The 23,202-nt window shown below is 36.9% G+C and overlaps 1 protein-coding gene across 1 annotated transcript; it reads left to right on the top strand.

Annotated features, from left to right (window-relative positions):
- Positions 1-11,208: 11,208 nt before the first annotated feature.
- LOC126714363 (bystin) lies at positions 11,209-19,862 on the top strand. The gene is made up of 11 exons (XM_050414479.1): positions 11,209-11,673; positions 11,776-11,902; positions 12,015-12,066; positions 12,322-12,649; positions 13,016-13,095; positions 14,498-14,545; positions 16,021-16,167; positions 17,511-17,583; positions 17,676-17,751; positions 18,499-18,589; positions 19,524-19,862. The coding sequence occupies exons 1-10, from the start codon at positions 11,296-11,298 to the stop codon at positions 18,576-18,578; spliced, it is 1,389 nt and encodes a 462-aa protein (XP_050270436.1). The 5' UTR covers positions 11,209-11,295; the 3' UTR covers positions 18,579-18,589; positions 19,524-19,862.
- The last annotated feature ends 3,340 nt before the right edge of the window (positions 19,863-23,202 follow it).

The raw sequence follows: 23,202 nt of genomic DNA, 5'->3' as shown, positions 1-23,202 counted from the left end.
TTTCCCACACCTTGTTACTCGGTGAGCCCCTGGAACTTTCAGCCCAATTTTTCTCCTCCTTTACAAGTTGTGCAGCAACATGGTAGCCTGAATTTACTGTATAAGTGCCCTTCTATGTATGGAGCCACATTACCGAGTCTTTAATATGCCTACGACTCAATGGTATTCTCAAAATTGCCTTTGCATCTTCCTTTTGAAAATTCAGCAGCACATATTCTCTATCCTAGCACCATGTACTTGGATCAATGAACTCAGATACCTTCCATTCCCATTGGTCCTCATTGGGGGGGAAAAAGACCTTGTTTGATGGATGGTTTGGAATCCATTTATCCCTCAAAGGACTTATGGATGATCCATCCGCCACCCTCCAACAACTTCCTCTTTTCAGAATAGGTTGGCCCGCCATTATGCTTTTCCATACATAAGAGCTGTGTGGTGAATCAACAACTTCCAAAAATGAGCAACGTGGGAAATACCGAGCTTTAAAGCATCGGTATACAAGTGACTCTTGGTTTTGTAGAAGTCTCCACCCTTGTTTGGCTAACATGGCAATGTTGAAAGATCGCAAGTCTCTGAACCCCATGCCTCCCACCTTTTTGGACTGAGTTAAAGCACTCCAACTCTTCCAATGAATTTTCCTCTCCTCCCCAATCTGCCCCCACCAAAATCTAGCACATAATGAATTGAGTTCATCACATAGTCTCATTGGCAAGAGAAAAACTCACATTGTATAAGTAGGAATTGATTGAGCCACCGCTTTGATTAAAACTTCTTTCCCGGCTTTAGATAGTAGCTTACCTTTCCATTCTTATAATTTTTTCCAAACCCTATCTTTAAGATAAGAGAAGGTTTGGTATTTCGCCCTGCCAATCAAAGTAGGCAAACCCAAGTATTTGTCAAACCAATCCACCTCCTTTACTCTCATAAGCTCCTTAGTCCAATCCTTCATCCGACTTGGGGTGTTGCTGCTATAGAAAACAGATGACTTCTCCATATTAATTCATTGTTCCAAGGCATTGGCATAGCCTAGTAAGATCTCATTTATCACTTGCATCTCCTTCTTTGATGCTTGGCAAAATAGCAATGAATAGTCGGCAAACGGCAAGTAGGAAATTGTTGGTGCTCTTCTAAAAATAGAGACTCCATGAATTCTTCCTTCAATTTCTACTTTTACAAGTAGGATGTAAAACCTTTTGCACATAATAGGAACAAATAAGGTGATAAAGGGTCTCCTTGACGGAGACCTCTAGTAAGATTAATCGTGCCAAAAGGTTTGCCATTAATAAGAACAGAAAAGGAAGATGAAGTAACACAAGTCATCATCCGATCTATCCACAAAATTGGTAAACCCAATTTTAGCATGATACCTCGGAGGAAAGCCCATTCAACTTGATTGTAGGCCTTACTAATATCTAGTTTCAGAGCTAGGGACCCTTTCTTGCCCTTCTTTTTACAATGCATAGTGTGTAAAGTTTCGTAAGCCATTAAAACATTGTCAGTAATCAGCTAGCCCAGAACAAAAGCACTCTATGTAGGTGAGATTAACTAGGGCAGAATCTGTTTCAATCTATTGGCTAGGACTTTGGAGATAATTTTATATATAATATTACAGAGACTAATAGGGCAGAAATCTGCCATTTTTTCAGGGTACTTGACTTTTGGGATAAGAACAATATGGGTATAACTAATTTCAGGCACCATATTACCGGAATTAAGGAAGTCTACAATAGCCGCTACAACATTATCACCAACAATATGCCAAATTTTTTGGTAAAAGAGAGTATTCATATCGTCAGGTCCATGAGCCTTTGTTGGTCCCATTTGGAACAACGTCGCCTTAACTTCTTCAGCACTATAATCATTAGTTAAGATTTGATGCATCTCTTCTGTGACTTTGTGAGGGACCACATTTAGACATTCCTCTATCTGAGTATATGTGCCTAACTTGAAGATGTCTTGAAAGTAGCTAGTTGCTACTCTAGCCATATCATCTATATCATCCACCCAATTGTTTTCAGCATCCTTTAATCTCTATATGTAATTCTATTTTCTCCTTTGTGAAGCTTTTGAGTGGAAGAATTTAGTGTTTCTATCTCCATGTTTCAGCCAATGAATTCGAGATCTTTGTGCCAAATAAATTTCTTATCTCCATAGTACTTCATCCAACTTTTTGCTAGTCTCCAAAAATTCTGCTTTATTTCCCTCAATATAGTTTGCACTATTCAGGGCCTCAATCTTTTTCTGGAGTCTCTTAATTTCCTTTGTATCTAGGTGGGTTATGGATGATCCCCAAGCTAATAAGTTAGCCCCATACACCTCAATTTTTTGTTTTGCTATAGCCATTGTCGTTGCCTCATCACTTGCTTTCTCCCAAGCACCTTTAATCACAGACTCACAATTATCCCAAAGTAATCAAGATTCTTTGAATTTGAACCCGTGACACCCTTTTGGTTGCCACTTTGCTGCACTATTTGTTTGGAGAATAATTGGAATATGATCAGAAGCATGAGATGATAGATGTGTTATGGTTGAAAGTGGAAACTTATCTCTTCATGCCGCATTGCTCACAGCCTGATCAATTCTCTTCTTGGTGTTTACTGCCCCTGGCCTCCTATTGTTCCAAGTATATGGGTAACCCTTGAACCCCAAGTCCATTAAGTTAGCCAACTCCAAAGCTTCCCGAAAATCATCCATAAGCCTCTGTTGGGGTGGGGTTTGGCTAAGCTTTTCCGCCAACCTAAGGATGGCGTTAAAATCTTCGACACAAACCCAAGGACCATCCACAAACGTTTTCAGATTATTAAGCAAAGGCTAGGACTTACCTCGCTGACTAGCTTCAGGCCAATCGTAGAAATCGGTAAGGAACCAGCCATGCCCTTCATCCTCTCGGACCTTCACCATAATGTGATTGGTGGTGTAATTTATCAGGTCCATTCGCACCTCCTCCTTCCACATCAAAGCAAATCCGCCACCTGAGTTTGGATTCTTAACTACAATCTTGTTAGAAAAAGGAAAATCTCCATAGAATTTCTCCAATCCCTCTTTGTCTAATCTGGTCTCCATCAGAAAGCATACCATGGGAACTTGATCCCTCACAAGCTTGCGAAGGTCCCGAATTGTCCAAGGGTTCCCAAGCCCTTGGTAGTTCTAACTTAATATTTTCATTCCTTCCGGCTAGGGTGGCCATCCAATCTCGCAAATTCTTCATCATCACGGTCATCCTTCAGTGCCTGACTCTCTTCTCTTTTGTTCTATTTTGATGGCTTCTCGTGGAATTCTTCATTCAGATCAGCATATGGAGCCCTTCTTTTCCCAAGCTGTGCCAATGGGCTGCTAGCTTCCTCATTAGTTGGCCCATAATCCATTCGGACCATTCTACACCATTTGGGCTTGGCTGTTGTAGTAGGCAGCCCATAACTGGATTGCACATGATCAGTAAAAGTAGGCACGTGATCAAAGTTGATATTTGAATTTGAAAAACTGGTAACGTTACTTGCGGGATTTGATATTGCACTTTCCTTATGGAGCATATTCTCATCAAGAATAATGGAAAGATTTTGTTGAGTATCAAGGGTAATCCCTGAAATCTCGCTTCCCCCACTACTACCATTCTTCCACGTGTTTTCTATGTTTACTCCTGCCGCTGCCAATGATGTTCCCCGCCTCTGTTGTCCACCCCTTTCCTCGCTCCCTACCTGCTCAGCACCGTCCCTTCTATTAGCTGACCTTGGTGGGCTTGTCGTAGTCCATTTTGGAGGTGATCGTGGGCGTCCACCCAAAGCACACAACCAATCTCCATACTGACATTTCAATTCACCCTCATTTCTGATCATAGCAAAGTGGATCGCACAGTGCCGTAAATCATGCCCAAGAAGACCGCAATGATGGCAATACAACGGTAGCCTCTTGTATTTAAAATTGCAACATGTGCAATGTCCTTCTGAACTTGCCAGAAAGCACCCCCGACGAATCGACTTTGAGATGGGTAATGCCATGCGGACTCGCATAAACATATTTTGATTATCTTGGTTCTTTTTTTCCACTTCTTCCACTGTGCCTAGCCTGCTTCCCACCTCCTCAGCAACTGAAGGCGAAACCATGTCGAGAGGAGCATCCCAAATCTGCACCCACATGTTCTATACGAATATTTTTTGATGTCATACCCTTACTCCATCTCTTTAGCATAAGGAGTTGATTATCAAAAGTCCAAGGTCCACTACGAAGTACTTGTTCCATGTTAAAATCCGAGCTGAATTTGAATTGGAATAGATTAGACCCTACGTCATGGATCTATAATCCTTCATTTAGCCCCCATGCTCTTCTCATAGTGTTTTTTGTGGCCCTCTTATTGAAAGGTTTACAAGTTAGAAACTTCCCGATCAAGCTTAGATTGCAACTTTCAATTTCCATAAGTCTTCCTTCATCTAAAACCTCAATAATCTCTTCTTCCTCTGTTTTCAACTTCATATTTTCTAGGTTATCAATTACGTCTTCCGCCATGGGAAATCAAAGGAAAGGGATTGAGAGGGTTAATGGAATAGGATAGAGAAATAAAATCGAAAGACAAAACCCTAAATATCTATTAAATATATAAATAATAAAATTAATATATGTTACAAATATTTATAAAATATTTATAAAATACATATTAAATATAAAAATAAATCTTATATATATTAATAGGTGGATGCAAGACACTGCACCCAGTGTGGTTTTAATATAAAATATATATTCAATAATATAAATTAATATACATGCGCGCACGCGTGTACACACACACACACACACAGATATATATATATATATATATATATATATATATAAGTACGGTGTGGTGTGGTTTTGTGCGGTTTTCTTAACATTGAACCGCAAACCACACAACACTCTATGCGGTTTGGTTTTTTCACCTCCAATTGTGGTGCGGTGCGGCTACTCCATTTTATGAGCAATTTTGGTCAATTTAGGTGCGGTCATGTGGTTCAAACAATTTTCGTGAACACCTCTACTTGGAGTTTTAGGGATTTAGGCTACATTTTGGTTAGGGGATAGAAAATGGGAGAAGAGCTGGAAAAGTGGAGGAATAAAAAAAATTTAACATTATATATATACACACATGAAAAACGAGGGTATCTAAGCCTCTTCAAGTATCAGATTATTTCTAGGATCGTGTGAAATCCCCAGTCCCACATACATAAAGTTATTACATGGAGAAATCTCTTGAGCTGACCTCAAAATGGCAAGAAGTTTCGAATCAGTGTCTCATAGAAATCATGATAACTTAAAAAATACTAAAGTCACTAAACCAACCAATAGGAGTTCATGTGCCTCTCTCATTCCTTAGAGTATCCATTAAAATGACCCAATTTTTTTTTTTTTTTTTGAGAGAGTTTCAACTTATGGTGTTTGTTTGTTTGTTTTTTTTTTTTTTTGAGAGTTTTAACTTATGGACCAAGACACCAATCCATTTTTGGTATAGGCGGCGATTGAACCTCAGAGATCTTATACAATCATTAAAGACTTTACTAGTTGAGCTAACTGGAACTCACAACCCAAAATTTTTTTTTATAGGAAAATAAATCTGGATTTCATTGCCAAAAGAAATTGGATAACAACAGAGTAAAGGGATAAAAGCTCAAAACAGGTCTAAAACTAATTACAATATGCTTGGATAATGTGTTGCACCATAGGAGGAGATACCCCCTTCTAAAACTGTGAAGTTTCATTCTGCCTTGCAAACATAGCAAGCTCATGTGCTACCCTGTTGTATTCCCTTTTCACATGCTTGATCCTCTAGTTGCAAAAAGAAGAGAGCAAATTAAGGATTCCTTAATACACATGACCAATACTGCCACTTGTTTCAGCTGCTGTGATGCTTTGAATAGCTGCTAAGGCATCAGATTCCAAGATGATTCGAGGCATCTTTAGTTCTCTGGCTAGCAGTATACCATATTCCATAGCTAGCGCTTCAACTTCTACCACCGAGTACTATCCTTGAAGGTATTTGCAACAAATAGCTATAATTGATCCAGTAGCATCTCTTATCACCACTCCAACTCTTGAGTTCCTCTCATTTTTAGACGTTGCACCATCGACATTGATCTTGAATACCCCAGGTGGAGGCGCTATCCACTTCTTTTCTAAAAGAGGCAATTGTTGAGAACACACTGTTGAGGCACTCTTGAATTCCTGTATATATCTCTTAGCAAAGTTCCAAATATGATTAGGGAGCTGACAAGAGGACTCGTGCATAATTTTGTTTCTATTATACCAAATTGACCATGCAACTCCAAAGAAAATCTCCAGGTCTCGTGAAGTACCAAATTCAGAAATTTTCATTGCAATGTCCATATCATCCATGTTTTCATTCAAGAGGTCCACGAGGCCCTCCATCCAACAATCCCAAACTCTCTTGGCAACTTCACACCTAACAAGAGCATGGATAATTGACTCTAGTTCCTTCCCACAAGCAAGACAGATTTCCCCTACATTTACTCCCCTTCTTTGCAAATTCACTAGTGTTGGGAGAGCATTCATAAACATTTTCTAGGCAAAGATTCGCATCTTAGATTTAAATGTCATAGCTTCTTCCATAGTGGACTCCTTGGATCACCCGATGAGCTTTCACCTTCATCCATTGTTTCTAATACTCCAAAAGCAATATAATAAGCACTTTTTATATTGAATTCTCCCCTTTTTTTACCCATCCAAATGATTTGTCTTCTAGAAGGTTGTGACTGAAAGGAATATTAAGAATAGTTCTTGCTTCAAATGGCAAGAACAAGGATCTTACTATGTCAGCCTTCCACCTCCTCGTATCTCTGTCAATCAGCATTGAGACCATAGGGAAATCATCAAAGGGTTTTGGGGTGGGAAGATTATCTTGTATGTTGTAGGAGTAGGAAGCCACTTATCCTCCCAAATGTGTATCCTATTGCCATTGCCAACTAGCCAACGAGTACTTCTATTCACAACTTCCAAACCATTCAAAACACTTCTCCATGCATAGGAAAGGCTGGATCCTAGTTTTGCTCTAAAAACATCACCATGCGGATAATATCTAGCTTTGTAGATTTTGGCCACCAGAGAGCTAGGATTCAAGATTAGCCTCCAAACTTGCTTAGCTAACATAGCAAGATTAAAGACCTACAAATTTCGAAAACTCATTCCTCCTTTTAGCTTAGACTTTCACATTTTCTTCCAGCTTACCTAAGCAATTTTTGATTCTTGACCCCTTTGTCCCCACCAAAATTTTCTCATTATACCTTCAATCTCATCACAAAGACTTTTTGGGATCTGGAAGCAACTCATAGCGTAGGTTGGAGTTGCTTGGGCGACAGTTTTGATAAGGATCTCTCAGCCACCAATTGAGAGAATTTTTTCTTTCCACCCGATAGTTTTTTCCCCTTTCTTTGATTTTTGCAAAAATTTCAACTTTTGACTTTCCAATGATTGAGGGTAGGCCAAGGTATTTGTTATGCCGAGTGTCTTTCATTGGTCCTAACATATCAATGTTGAGTGTCACACCTTTTTTCCTCAAAGGTATTATTACTGAAGAAGACTGAAGATTTATCCGCATTGAATTTTTGACCCAAGGCTGCTTTGTATAGTTGGAGAATATCAATAAGTTTTTGGCACTCCTGGTTATTTGCTTTACAAAACAAGAGGCTGTCATCTGCGAAGAATAAATGTGTGACCCTAGGGCAGCCTCTACATATTGATATCCCACTAATTTTTTTATTCCTGGCAGCATCATTAATAAGGAAGGAAAAGCCTTCTGCACACATAAGAAAGATGTAAGGTGAAATTGGATCTCCTTGGCGGAGACCCCTTGTGGGTATTATACTGCCATAAGCAACACCATTAATGAGGACCGAGTAGGATACAGTAGTAATGCAATGCATGATCAAATTTATCCCATTTTCATGAAAGCCCATTCTCTCCATCACTTGTTTAATAAAACCCCATTCCAACCTATCATAGGCTTTGCTCATGTCCAACTTAATTGCCATATAACAATCCTTTCCCTCCCTCTTGTGATCTAGATAGTGCATAAGTTCAAAGGCTACAAGAACATTATCCATAAATAGCCTTTCTGAGAGAAAAACACTCTGATTTTCTGTGATGATTTGAGGGAGTATCGTTTTGAGGCGGTTGGCCAAAACTTTCGACACGAGTTTATAGACTACATTACTTAGACTTATGGGTCTAAACTCTATCATTTTTTAGGGGCTTTTAGTTTTTGGAACCAAAGTGATATGAGTTTTGTTAATCTCCACCATGGACATATTTGAGTTTAGGACATTTAAGACCATACATACGACATCATTACCAATTATACCTCAATCCTTTTGGAAGAAAATAGCAGACATACCGTCGGGGCTCGGGGCTTTTGTTGAATGCATCTGCTTCAGTGCGGCCTCAACTTTCTCCCTTGTGAACTCTTTGATTAGGTACTGGTTCATTTCAGCAGAGACCTTGGTTGGTATTGTATCAAGGACTTCAGGGATGCGCATCGGATGAGATGTAGTATACAAATTTTGGAAATAGGACACAACCACCTTTGCAATGCTTTCAATAGATTCACACCAATTCCCATTTTCATCCATGATTCTGGTTATGGTGTTTTTCTTTTTTCTTTTTGAAGCCTTTGAGTGGAAGTATGTAGTGTTTCAATCCTCAAGGCCCATCCATTGCACATTAGATCTTTGATGCCACATAATTTCTTCACTATCCAATAAATCATTAATCTCATTTCTTATTGTGTTGATTTCCCTGCCTAGGCTACCATCTTTATCTCTTAGGACCAGAGTATTGAGAGTCTTCCTTTTCTTTTGAATTTGCCTTGGAATTTGCCCGAATTCAGTTTTGTTATATCTTGAGAGATTTCCAGCACAACGTTTCAACCCTTTAGCCATCCCATTTGGGGTGTTTAAATCTTGGCAGCCATGCCATACTTCCTTAATAATTTCTTTACATTCCTCCCTTTTAGTTCACATAGCTTCAAAATGAAATCTTCGCCTATTTGGATACTTTTGAACCATAGCATTAGTAATCAGAAGTGCGTAGTGGTTAGATGTAGAATCTACCAAATGATGCACTTTAATGTCTTTATAGTAATCAATCCACTCAGAAGTAGCCAAGTCTCAATCCAATCTTAGATACATTCTCCTTTCTCCTTCTTGCATATTACACCAAGTGAAATGAGGGCCATAGTATCCAAGGTCTTTGAACTTACAGTGATGGATTGCTTCACGAAAATCATTCATCTGCCTTTGAGACCTCCGTGCCCCACCCAATTTTTCCTTCATGGAAACAATTTCATTAAAATCTCCAAAACATAACTAGGGGAGTTGATACTGTCGGTTTAAACTTCTCAAAATATCCCATGATTCTCTTCTACGGTGGGTTTCAGGGTGTCCATAGAATCCCGTGATTCACCACTTGAATTCTAATTCCAGGTTGGTGACAATTGCATCAATGTAGCTTCCTAAGTAGCCTTGAATTTCCACTTTGACGTCCCTTCTCCATAACAGAGCTAACCCTCCACTTCTTCCAAAACTAGGCACAATCAAGCCATTTAGCAAACCAGTTTTTTCTCACTTTTTCCATCTGCTTTTTCTTTAACTTTGTCCCCAGCAATTCTATCCTAAGGCGATCATTGATCTCGACGGTGCTGCTCAGCAGCCACCGCTGTTTCATCCAATAAATTTTCTCCCCCATCATAGCTTCCCTCACATATATGTTTCTGAGCTCTACCATCAGACTTAATAAGCATTTCAATATTACATGTTCTTTTTTTACTTACCTCTTGGGCTTGTTCTAACATCTCAACTTCTTGGGCCTTGCCTTTCTCGCTTACTATTTTTTTTCCAATCTGCCTTTTGCCCTTGGTTTTTTTCGTTTGGTCCGGGCCTAGTTCTTGCTCTTTTACTTCCTCACTTGTATTTTTCTTTTCTTTGGGCTTTACCGGGCTTGAGTTCTCCAAATCCTATAAGCCTTGTCAACTTCTGGCTGGGCACTCTCGTTCCTTTGGAATATTTTACTAACTAGTTTAGTTTTAGAACCTTCTAGCCTGTCACGTGCTCCTTGATCTGGTCTCATTTCCAACCCCACTTTTGTCGTGTTGTCCCATCTATTCAGCTTATCCTGCGCCCAAGGATTTGACGTGCCTGTGCCTGTGCCTGTACCCCTCACCATGTCCAAGACAGCTTCACCCACCGTAGTCAGACCACTACCCACGTCGCCGTATATTCCACCCTTCGTATGAGATAGCGAGCTCCCTTTTTTTGCCACCGCATGAGATTTTGTTGTAACTCTTTCGCCTCCACCCTTGGTAGCTCCTCCTGCCTTTAACCATTCGCCATATTACCTCTCTGGAGATTGCTCCGTTGGATTTAAATGCCTGTGTTTTTCATCATGCCCAAGTATCCCATATATATATCTCAAGTGGCAAGCCCCAAATCTGCACCCAGAAAGGAGAATGGGAGAAACTAAAATATTCTTTGACGTTAAACCTTTCCTCCATCTACAGAGAAGAAGTAGGTTGTTGTCAAAGTTCCTTGGCCCACTTTTTTTCAACCCACTCTAACTGGTATTGCGAGCTAAACTTGAATTGCATAATGTTATTGCCAACCTCTACAATCCTTAGACCAGAACCCATTTTCCACGCTGCTTTTAAGGCTCTTTGATTTTGGTGGCGATCTGTAAGTAGACACCCAAATAGGCTCAGAGAGCATTCTTCAATAATCTCAGACCTGCTGGTGTTTGTAATGAAAATATCCTCCTCTTCTTCTTTTGTGAGGTTTAACTTTTTTAAACCATCCACTACTTCTTCATCCATGCATTCGCGAGAGAATGGACTACTACCTGTTTGAGAGAGGCATAGTCCAAGAGAAGGCCCTTAGAGAAAAACTTAAGGGAGGGAATAAAACTCCTACCGGTTTGAGAGAGAGAGAGAGAGAGAGCTCCTACAGGGGAGAGAAGCCACTCCTCACGAGGCGACCCAATTTTATTTGTAAATTGTAATGATTTCCACATTAATGTCCTGATGGCAAAGCTATACGCGTTACGAACCAAAATTATAGTTGGGCCATTGAAAAAAAAACATGCATAAATTTGTCTATGTAGGTTTAGTCCAAGCCCAAGCCCAAGCCCAAGCCCAAGCCCGACCTCATTTCGTTTTTTGTTTTTGTGTTTTCTCAATGAATCTTCTTGTTCTTCTTTCTACCCTTTCGCTCGAGTATCAGCCGCTAAAACCTCAAAAACCCCCCTGCTGTGTTTTTGAAGCGAAAGAGAATGGGGAAGAACAATAACAAGAGGGAGCGGCACCTGAATCCACAGCCTTTCTTATCAGACAATGACAGCCATGCTAAGCGATCCAAATTCAAAGTACCCAAGCCCAAATCGCACCACCAGTCGGAGAAGGCGGAGCAGGAGGAGAACGAGGAGCTCATATCCTCCACCATGAGTTCCAAGATTCTCAAACAAGCTTTGGCTCAGCAGAAAGAGATTCAGGACGAGGCTAACCTCCAAAACCCTAACAGCGCCTTGCTTTTCGCTCAAGAATATGTCACCCCCAAGGGCGCCGCCGCCGATGATGCTCAGACTGACGACGATGACATCGATGGCTTTGACGGCTTCTCTGAAACTCAGAGCCGATTTGGCGCCGATGATGTTAGTCACTCACTCGCTTTACTCAATTTTTTTTTTTTTTTTTTTCATTTTCTTTGGTTCTGTTTGGTTACTGAGAATCCGTGGGAAAATACAATTTTGCAGGAGGAGATTGACGAAGAGGATGAGAGAGTGCTGGAGGCGTTTTTAGCAAAAGATGCAGCTCCTCAACGCACTCTTGCCGATATCATTGTTGAAAAACTCAAGCAGCAAGATCCAATTACTGCTTCAGGTTCTCGATTATTTTGGTTTTTTAGCCTCCGAATCTCAGAAATTGCATCAGTTGCTAGTGTTGTTTAATCGTTGTTATCTTTTCGTATTAATTTGAATTTATTCGATTGCAGAAACTCGACCATTGCCTAAATTGGATAGTTCCATCATAGATTTATATAAAGGGTATGTAAACTCTGCCTTTTCTTCTTATAACATTGCATTACATGCAATCTTAACACCTTATATATATGATATGTGCAATGCTAAATTGTATGCCTAAACTTTGTGAGAGAACATTGCTTAGAGCCTTGTAGCTTAGTGGCATTGCATGGTCTTCTTGTTCAAATTCCACACCCCAATTGTTGTAACATTTGAATTATCAAAAAATAATAAAAGGTGGCAACTTTATTGATCGTGGGTATAAATATACCATTGCAGAGTTGGCAAGCTTCTTAGTACTTACACAGCAGGCAAATTCCCCAAAGCATTCAAGCACATCCCAGCAATGAAACTTTGGGAGGATGTCCTTTATCTAACTGAACCTGATAAATGGTCACCGAATGCAATGTACCAAGCCACAAGAATTTTCGCTTCTAATTTGGGTGTGAAGAAGGCTGAACGCTTCTACAGACTAGTGTTGCTCCCGCGGGTGAGAGATGATATTCGAAAGAATAAACGGCTTCATTTTGCTTTATATCAATCTTTGAAGAAGTCACTCTACAAACCTGCTGCATTCTTCAAAGGAGTACTGTTCCCTCTATGTGAGGTATATGATCTTCAACATAACTTGGGGGATTTTTGTCTGTCCTCCCTACCCAAAATTTTGCTGAATTTTCTGATATCTGTGCTTCAATATTCACATTGTAGTGTTAAACTTTGAACTTCTGATCTACAAAGTCTGGGTGCTTGCAAATTATTTCTTTTGGTATTTGTCTCTTTTACTAAAACTTGATTCTTTAATTTGTTTGGTGATCTCTGTGCTATTTAGTGATATCTGTGTCCTCTACTGCAACTTGATTCTTCAGTTTTTTTACTAAGTGATGGGACCAAAACTTTTGATCACTTTTGTTTTCCTGGCTTGATACATAGGTTGCCTTTTAATTTAAAATATATATTTGTCCTTGATGTACAGTCGGGGACGTGCAACCTCAGGGAAGCTGTCATTATCGGAAGCATTTTACAGAAGGTCTCCATTCCTCCGCTTCATTCAAGGTATGGCTAGTGGAGATCAATAGACATAAAATATTAATCCATGGATTGATAAAGTGTGGGTACACTTCTTGTATTTTTTACATTTCCTCTGGGAGATTTTTTTTGTTCTTTTTGTTTTTGTTGTTTTTGGGGGGAAGGGGTTTGTCCTGGATCTGAAGATTCAGGATAAGTTTTATTGTGTTGCTTGCAAAGATGAGGGACAAATATTCTCTTCACAATCTGATCAAAAGATTTTACTGCTCTTTTTTTGTTTTTTTGTTTCGTCCCCTCCCCAAAGTCTTTGATAAAAATGGAAACATGTTTCGGATTCTTCCCCCTCTCCCCTTTCAAAATACAATAAACTTACTGTTATAAAAGAATTCCCCTAACTGGGCTGTGGTGAAAATTGATAGTCTCACCTTTTTTAAGCCCGAAAATGCAATTTTTTTCATAATTCAACTATTTTGTTTTTGGCCATTATTAAATCAGACATTTTATGTATAATTATTCCATTATTAAAAGAGGTTGGACCTTGATGTGATGACTAAGTGCTCTGTGCCTAAGCAATGTTGAGTCTAGGAGTTAGGCTGTCCAAAATTAGGGGTAATACTGCTTACCAATTTCCTTTTGCAGAACCCGCAAAAGTGGGAGCCTCATGCATTGGGTATGACCTTTTTTATTCTCTTCTTAAAATGAATTGTGGACACATGATGCTCTCTTTTTATTTAATAAAAGTACCCTGAAGATGACATTCATTGCACTTTTGACTTATCAAAATCAGAAGTATACTGGGCAATTGATGAATATTTTTTTAAAAGTTTTAAATCAATGTGTTGTTTTCAGAAACTAAAAAAACCATTATGTTAAGATACTGTGCAAAATTTCAGAAGAAAATGTGCCTTATTATTATTATTATTTTTTTTTATGATTTTTTTAAATTATCAATAAGTGGAGCTCATAATTCTTTTTTTGTAATTATTTTGTCTCCTTTGTATCCTTTGATCATGAAGCAGTCTTTTCTCAATAAAATTTCTTATATATATGTATATAATCAATAAGTGGAACTCTATGGCAAGCATTTGTATTACTTTGCTGACATGAGGGCCTTATTTAGGATCCTTGCCAGTTAATTGTGGACACTTAATTAACTTGTATTTGTTAAAACATTATTATATCTTTGTTTTTGATTATGAATAGTCCTTTGCAACATGAGCTTTTCAATTTAAAGTTAATTTGTGGTTTTTTCCTGCCTTTGATCCCTTTTGTTTGTATTTTTAGATACTAATACACTTGAATTCGTGTTCTAGTGAATGTTGTATATTGTTTGCATGCCTGAGTGGTTCTTGAAACTAATTTAGATGAATATTTTAACCTATTACACATGTGGGGTATTTCTAACTGAAATTTCTGATTGTATTTGCAGTGTTGCATTATTGAAACTTGCAGAGATGAATTATTGTGGTACAACAAGGTAGTGAATGTTGTAATTTGCTCACTTAAAAAGATTGTGGAAGTGTATGAAGATTAATAGCTTGTGCCATGTGTTTGTGTGCATATATTTTTATAGAATGGCTTCTAGATACTTAAGTGCTTGAGTGTTTATGATTTGGTTTGAGGATTATGCGGAACTGTGGAAGTTGGGTGCATAATGCTTTGGGTTTATTTGGTTTTTTCTCATAGGGATGTGTAGATCATCTAGTATAATGGCTTTTGCCGTTGTGTGCATCATGTATTGGTTTTGATTTTATTTCTTTTCTGGCGCAGATGGATGTCTAGATTGTCAACTTTGCTTTGGTATTTCTTCCTTTTGCTATGCTTTTTGTGTAAGGGCCTTGTAGTATAGGATGCAAGTAGTGATTTGTTGCTCAGCAAAGAGGGAAGCTCAAAAGCTCCACTTGTTTGGGGGCCTATGGCACTTTGTTTGAGCATTAAAGTGAAATTTGATATAATGCATGTTATAATTTAAGAAATTTAAGTTTTCTGGGAGGGCACAAACCTTAACGTTTAAGGTGAGAAATCAGACCTAAATGTGAACTTAAGGTTTGGGGTTGAACCTAATATGGATTGATAGTCAACTTTGTTCAGAACTAATTAATTTAAGTAATATCGCGGTCTAATGCCTTTTCTCTATTTGGGGCTTACAGGGTAATGCCTGTGGAGGTTATTGATTTATTTTTTGTTGGATTTAAGGTTTGTTTGGATGTCATAGTAATTTGGAGTTTATAGGGTGATACCTGTGAAGGTCATTGATGTGTTTCTCTAGGTGTGCCTGTTGTATACATCCTGTATTTAGGTCTTTCTTTTTTCCTAATGAAGTTTCATTTTACTCATAAAAGGAAAATGTAATATTAGGTCAATATGTGGACAAATAGATAAAACCCTCAGTTTTTGGTGTGTCATTTAGAAATGGCACAAAAAAAATAGACTGTGCCATTACTTAGAGGAGATTTACCGTATATGCTAAAGCTGCTGAATTAATGGCTCCATCAGATAAATGCCTTTGTATGTAATCATAGTCCTTGACTTTCTAATTTGACATTTGTCAAATTAGAATCATAGAGATTAGCATACATGAATAATCCTCATTGATGTCCTAATTTTAAATTTCTTCATAAAATTATTGATGTTAGTATATATTACTCGTTGAAAGGGAGAGAGAATTGTTGGTATTGCTGAGATTCTCATAATGCTTTGAGATTAGTATTCATGTTTATTCATGATTAACTGTTTTGATTCTTTTCTTTTGTTTTGCTGATGCTTATTTGCATCTAGCTGTTTTCTTGATTATACTTTCTCTTACCTATCAAAAAAAAAAAAAAAAAAAAAAACAAATGAAATCTCATATAATAGCAATGATTTTTTATTATTACTTCTTTTACAGCCTCTCCTCCTTTGCCAAATGCTTTCGAAACTGCTTGACAAAGTTTCCTTGGTAAACCATTGCAGCTTTTTTATAAAGCTTCTTTTGGAGAAGAAGTATGCTTTGCCATATCGTGTACTTGATGCTACTGTTGCTCATTTTATGAGATTCCTTGAAGATAGCAGGATGATGCCTGTAATATGGCATCAGTCACTCCTTGCATTTGTGCAAAGGTTAGTTACTTTTATTAAAGAGTACCTTGTCTTGCCTGATTGGGTGTTGAGAAGAAAATTTCTCCTTGTTAGGATAATATGTTTTATGGAAAGTTCATTTGGTTCGCTTACAATATGTTTTTTTGGAGGGAAGGATGGAGAGGGGTAAAAGGGAAAAATGGATTAATCATCTGTTTGATTTAATGAAAATTATGAATTTAATAATGGGGTAGGGACTAGGGACTCTTGATCAAGTGGCATTTCTCTGCCCTCAATAATGGGGTGCATATCTAATTTACCAATGAAAAAAAAGAATGAAAGGGAGGGGGAGTTTGATTCTTTCTTGATAGAAATCTTAATATGTTACCTCTTCTCTCTCTCTCTCTCTCTCTATTTTTTCCCCTCTTTATTGGCTTTAGAGTTGGCAAATGATTTGGTTTGGACAGAGTTGATATGTATAGGCACAGGAAAAAATGAATAATGTTGTAGAAGCACAGAGAATTAAAAGAAAGAACATTATCCTTATGAAACCTAAGGCTAAAGTAACGGGCCTTGCAGCATCAGGCTAAACCTAATACATGTCCATTATATTTAGTTAGGTTGTTAGTATTAAACTATTTATATTTTACTTCTCTTTTCAGTTTTACAATCAGGTGCATCCATTAGCTGCTTCTGTTTACCTCCATCAGATCTTACACTTTCTAATCTCAAAATTCTAATTCATCCTTCCATCATTCAGCAACCTGGTTGCAGAATGGCCTATATTAGTGTTCTCTGCCAGGAAGCACAGACACTTCATTTGGGGTGCCGTACCCATGTTGTACCTGCTGTGTCATGCTATAATTTTTCAAGAATTGGTCATGTCACTGTGTTGTACATGTACTCGTATCCGTGTCCGTGCTTCCTAGGTTCTCTGACTCCCATACAAATCAGATTTGATCCCTCGAGTTAACCCCTAATGAATTTCTTCTTCATAGCTTTAAATCCCAAGTGTCTTCAGGAACGGTGTTTCTTTGCTTCAAAGAACTAGTCTATTTTAGCTTTAGCTAGAGTTGGACGCTATACATTTACTATCCCTAGCCCTAAATCACTAGTTTCAATTTCAAACCTATGCCTACCATATAAGCATCTTTTGATTGGTTTTAAATCTTTATACATCAAATTCATGCCTCATTTTAATTGAACAGAAGTAAAATGTAACAATGTGGGTTGTTAACCAGTATGTAAATAGTAAATTTCTCTCTTATCTAAATGTGACTACTAGATTTTTAAGCTATTGTGTGCTTTTCTAAATGTAACTCATGGCATAAATTGATACACTATTGCATTTCCTTTTATATCCTGTTGTGTGAAATTCTTTGCAGGTATAAAAATGAACTCCAAAAGGAGGATAAAGAAAACCTCAGAAATCTACTTGAAAAGCAAAGGCACAAACTAGTAAGGACATTATCCCTGAAATAGCTGCTTCTATGAACCTATCAATTTAATTTAGTGTCAATATATGATCTCTATGCTCTCTTCGAATGTAGGTTACTCCTGAAGTCCTTCGGGAGCTAAATAATAGTCGCAACCGTGGTGAAAAGGAGGATGATCTTATGTTAATATATATCCTTTTCTTTTTTCCCTAATCTTTACATAAAATTTGAGTTTTATTTAATATTTTCTTATAAAAAAATTATTATTTTTAGTATGTGCACAGTCCACATTCTCTCAATTGAAAAAGAAGAAAAACTTCTCATTGATTTTTGTTATGCCGTTGGCTATTTGTTGTGTTTCTCATGTTTGTTAATGCATATTTTGTGGAATATTTCAAATGGGTATCATATCTTTGGAAGTTTTTTTTGATTAATTTCATCTTCGTTTTTAATGTAGAAATAGGGCTTCAATTAAGCTATTTCTAAGTTGTTATGGGATAGAAACCATATACCATAGGTAATGTGCTAATAAATTACTATTTTTAACTTCTGTTTCTTGATTTTCACTTTCTAAGGTTCTAGACTTTAAAATTTTTAAGTTTTCACCTTGAGCAGATCAATGTTTTAATATATAATTTGCCTTCTGCCTTGTAGCTCAACTAGCAACTTCTGGTGCAAATGTTGAATTATCAAAGAAATATATAATCTACCTTGTAACTTATTGGAGCTAGAAAATTGGCACAGCACATTTGTCTTGTATTGATGTACTGCTCTAACAATGCATTGAGGCAGTAACTAATTATGGAATTGATTTGGTTGGTTGAAATTTTTTTTTTCCTCTCCATTAGACATTAAAAAAAGGGAAGATAAAAAAAGCTTTCCTCTCTCCATTAGATTCCTTGAATAGATAAATTCTTGTTTCCTTGACTTTCCATACCCTCTCCTATTTCTGTGATCAATAGAACTATTGAAGAAGATAGGTTTGATGTTCCAGAGGTGCCTATGGAGGAAGATTGATTGACTGCCTGGTATGATAATTCACATTGTGATTTGTTATATTATTCTCACTATCCATGAGACTGGATTAGTCCATCATGTGTAAACTAGTGAATCTTACATCCATAATAAATATTTGTGGGATTTATTTTTCACTACATCCACATTGGATTACAAGGTCTCCTCAAGCCTATCATGCGCACCCATTTATTCAAGTGATTGTTATGTCCCTCAATAAATTTGTGGGATTTTTTTTTTACTAATTCAATTTGCATTACAAGCTCTCCTCATATCTTCATATAATTGGATACGAGGAGCTACAGCATCCATATGACTGCCAAAATCACATAATGGTTCATTTGGATAGAAATATTTAAAATGGGATTTGCATTTTAATTCTTAGTTTAAATGACTTGAATAAAATATGAGAGGGTCCCCTGCCCTCTATTGATGAAATTTATGTATGGATTTGAGGTTAATGTGTATTGGAAATGGTCCAAGATGTAATCTAAAATGTCATCTCAAATCCATAACATCATAAATGTTTCAGCTAAAGTAAAATCTCCAAAACTCAAATTATCTTCTTTTGTTAAATTCATATCAAACACTTTATGTAACAATTGCAATTGCTCTTCAAAACACATGATTTTAAATCACAAATCCATGCGGAACCTAAAAGAAATGTAGGGTTCTATATCTTATAGTTCTGATAAGCTTAAAAATTTGTCACTTATCACTCAAATTATTATGCATGAGCATGACAAGTGTAAGGTGAATGTAATTTTCATTGGCTTGGAGAGACTCAACCCTAAAAAACAGATGTTCTTGAGTGGTCAGGTCAAAGAACAGTAGCTTTGAACGTGGTTTAAATTGATCATGCCTATGTGTATATTTTTTTGTCTAAGGATATCATGCTTGTTTTGGAGCAAATGCTCATTGGATGATTGTAGGCTGGTTTCTTTTCAGGGCATTGACATGGGTTCCCAAAGAAGTTACTCTATATGTTTTGTATAGGGAAATGCAGTCTCATGCTTTTTGATGTCTGGCTCGCTGGGAGATGTGCAATCTTATGCTCTTGGATGTCTGGCAGTCATCCGAGTGATAGTTGCAAAGCGGATACTATTCATGTTCAAAAGAAGATGATCGTTTTTAGTGTTAGCACACTGCTATGGCACTGGTAATGGGAGTTTCGTGAAGAAATGATATAAACTTATAGGAAATTTTGTGTTACGGTTTTTGTGTTTGTAGAATCACATTATACATTGGATAAATGTATTTTAAGATGCCAAATTTGGGTAAAAGTAATTTTTTTTTGATTCATACCTTATAATTATCTGTCTGAGTGCATGTCGAAAAAGTTGTCAAATTTTCTTATGTTGTGGGCATGCATCTGTGATTCTGTATGCTTTCAAAAGAGCAAGAAAGGCCTTGGCTGTGGTAGCTTAACTAAAATACCTATCTACTTGAAATAAGGTATAGATGACAAAATTCGACCTCAATAAGCGAGTGTTGGGAGCAGTCTTTCTTTTTAATGCGAGAAGTAACTTGCATATTACCATAGCATTCAAATGGCATGAGAGAGAGAGATGTGTTTGATATTTCCTTAAAAGAGACATGTTGGGATTAGAATTGTACGTAGTGTGACACTATTTATTGATTAATAAAATATTGATGTTACAACACACTTACGGAGGGTTTAAATTTATGAAGTCAAGGATTTACATCAAATTCTTAAAAAAATTGAACTCATCTTCTATATATATGAAATAAAATGTAGCATTTGACTTGTGTCTAGTGCTTTGGAGTGCTGGAGTCCAAAAAATAATCACATATTAAAATCGTGTCTTGTCCAATACTCAAGTGCATTAGACAGAAAGCTTACCCATTTAATATTATGTACAAATGATTTTCCTTTTTTAAACGTTTCATAAAGCTCTTTTGCCTTACGGTAGTAAGAGACACTAAAGTTATCTACATTGTCTTATTCATTCCATGCAAGCATGACACGTTGATTTTGTTGTGAATGAGAGTGAAGAAACACAGAAGCATCTTCCATCCCAAAAGTTTTTTTATTTATTTAAAAAAAAAAAAAAAAAAACACCATTTGTACATAATATATTAATGGGCAAATTTTTTGTCCAATGTACTAGAGCACTAGATGAGACACATTTTGATATATGATCATTTAAGGACTTATTACATTGATTTTGTTGCTAATAGGAGTGAAGAAATGTAGAAGCTTCTTCAGTCTTCACTCCCAAAATGTTAGTATTTAAGAAAAAAAAAAAAAACTGCTATGACAATTTCAACATCTATCTTTTGATATTTAACAAATTTCATTATAAAATATGTAGATTAATAAAAACTTTCTCAATAAATCCAAATCCCGGATATATCCATCTCTTTCTCACTAAAGACATAGTATAAGATAATTTTTCTTACACTTCATTTGGAACGAATGAAAGAAGAGAGAAAAGGGGAAAGTGAGGCATTATTTCTGTTTGGTTGATAGAAGAGAAGAGAGTTAAAGTTCAAAAGGAAGGAAAATATATCATTCCGTGCTCACATTTTGCGTCCATCCGATTTGGGTGGAAATGGAGAGAAACTCCACTAAAGAATTGCAGCCACATTTGTTAACTTTAAATGTCTCAAAAAGTTACATTTTTGCCTAGGAATTTTATTGCCTTCTTTACTTTTATATATCATGGTTAAAATAATATATTATACCAAAAAAAAAAAAAACATTTTTCTTTCCATTTCTCTTCCTTTTGTAAACCAAACATAGGAAAGAGAACTGTACGGGCCACAACTATCGGTATGCACCGAGCTCAGGACACATTTCCTAAAATGGGTCCTTCCTGCCTTGCTTACTAACTGAGCACCTAGCCCATTCCCTAGATGGGCTTGGCCCAAATTCATAGCCTGATTGAGCATCACCTATTATATCGACACCAAGAGATAATGCCTTGGGGGAATCTGCCAGCCGAGCATCAATTGGCGCTTGGTGCAAGTTCCAAGAGAGTCACATTAGTTACGAGTAATAGGTCCCATCTGGTCAGGAATATGGCTTAGAGAGGCCCATTAACATGGGAAACACTCCTCTCATCATGACAATCCCACTAAGGGAAGTCTATAAATAAAAACTGATGGGTGAGAGAGAGGGGGTTGGAAAAATTAGGGGAGAGAAACATGAGAGTAGTGAGGAAAAATACTCCTTGGGGAGAAAGAAGTCTAGTCCAGATTTTACAAAGAGGGGTCAGATACATTGTGATGTTCTTGGGAAATGTAGGGTTTTGAGAAAGGAAGTGAGATAAAGAAAAACTTTTCATTTGTCTCCTATAAAAACTGCATCGCCATCTTTGGGGCCTCTCGTTGTTGGATATTCTTGACCCATAATACAAGTAAATTGGGGGGCTCAGCCCAAAACCTTCGTTCCATTGGATTGAGCCACCACAAGAACATATTCTTCTCTTTTATTTACTCATTCCCTCATTATTTCCATATATATAGGAGGAAAAAGCTTTTCTTTTCCCTTTCTTTATCATCTCCTTTCCTTACTCTCCCCCAATTACAATGTTAAACCTAATTCCCTAATGAGTAGTGACAACTCAAGAAAGAACCAAAAACTAATATATTTAGGAAAAAGTTAACAGATGCCTTAAGAATATTAGTTTATGAAATATTTTTAGAAATTTTTTATGAGAAAAGAAAAGAAAAATTAAAAATTTTGACAAATTTTTACATTTCTCATAAAAGTAATATAAAATCATTCCCAAAATTGTCCATTAACAAATGTTTTAAGAGCACTTGTTAACCAGACCCATATATTTATATTAAGCCTTAGTGGTAGAGATGCTGTGTAAGTTAGCTAACATTGTCGGTGGTGAATCCTTCCCAAAAAAAAATAAAAAGAGAGAGAGAAAAGTCTAACCTAATTTAAGCCATACAAAAGGCCACATCAACATGTCATATTTAGAATGTGATGTTCCATAAAAAAATTGCAGTGGCAATTGTTGGTTAAACATCACAAATTAAGATTAAAAATACAATCTTAGCAATAAAAGGTCACAAAAATAAAAAACACAAGCATAAACGGGAAAGACAAAACTTACTGGTCCTTTTTCTTTTTCTTTTTGGTTGAAAAAACCTTTGGATTAAATTCAAGGTTGGTCTTATGTCACTTAGGTCATGGCCTAAGGCCCCTTATTAAAGAAAGACTCCCAAATGTGGAGACAGTAATTTGTTTTTATTTAAAAAATGTGAGTTATGTATTTTTCTTCCACTTCCAATAAGCCCCCAAAAAATAATGGACTAATAAAAATTCAATCCAATTATCATTAGTTTTTTTTAATTAAGCTAATGAGTTATATTAAATTTAAAAAGTTTATATTATAGAATGTTAACTAAATATTAGTTAAGTAATATTTAATTTTTCGCTTCAAACCTCAAACTGTATTGAGTGAATCAAACTTGACTACAATTCCAATTTAAAAAAATTAGAATCTCAAATTCAAGCTCTTTTAGACAAGAGTTTAACAACTTAACCTAGCTACCTCATATCTGTCACGTATATATGTCATTACACCCGTAGTTTCCTCCTCTTTTTAAGCTCAAACTCAGTGATTTTCATGTGACTGACGCTTCC

Source organism: Quercus robur, chromosome 2 (genome assembly GCF_932294415.1).
Source record: "Quercus robur chromosome 2, dhQueRobu3.1, whole genome shotgun sequence".
In the NCBI taxonomy this organism is placed as follows: domain Eukaryota; kingdom Viridiplantae; phylum Streptophyta; class Magnoliopsida; order Fagales; family Fagaceae; genus Quercus; species Quercus robur.
Note: the sequence above shows the minus strand (reverse complement) of the source record. Positions and strands in the feature narration are given on the sequence as shown.

Coding starts and splice junctions, on each gene's coding strand:
- LOC126714363 (XM_050414479.1), top strand. CDS start 11,296: ATGGGGAAGAACAATAACAAGAGGGAGCGGCACCTGAATCCACAGCCT. Junction 16,168..17,510: donor CTCCTTGCATTTGTGCAAAG/GTTAGTTACTTT, acceptor AATTCTTTGCAG/GTATAAAAATGAACTCCAAA. Junction 17,752..18,498: donor GGATGATCTTATGTTAATAT/ATATCCTTTTCT, acceptor GACTTTCCATAC/CCTCTCCTATTTCTGTGATC.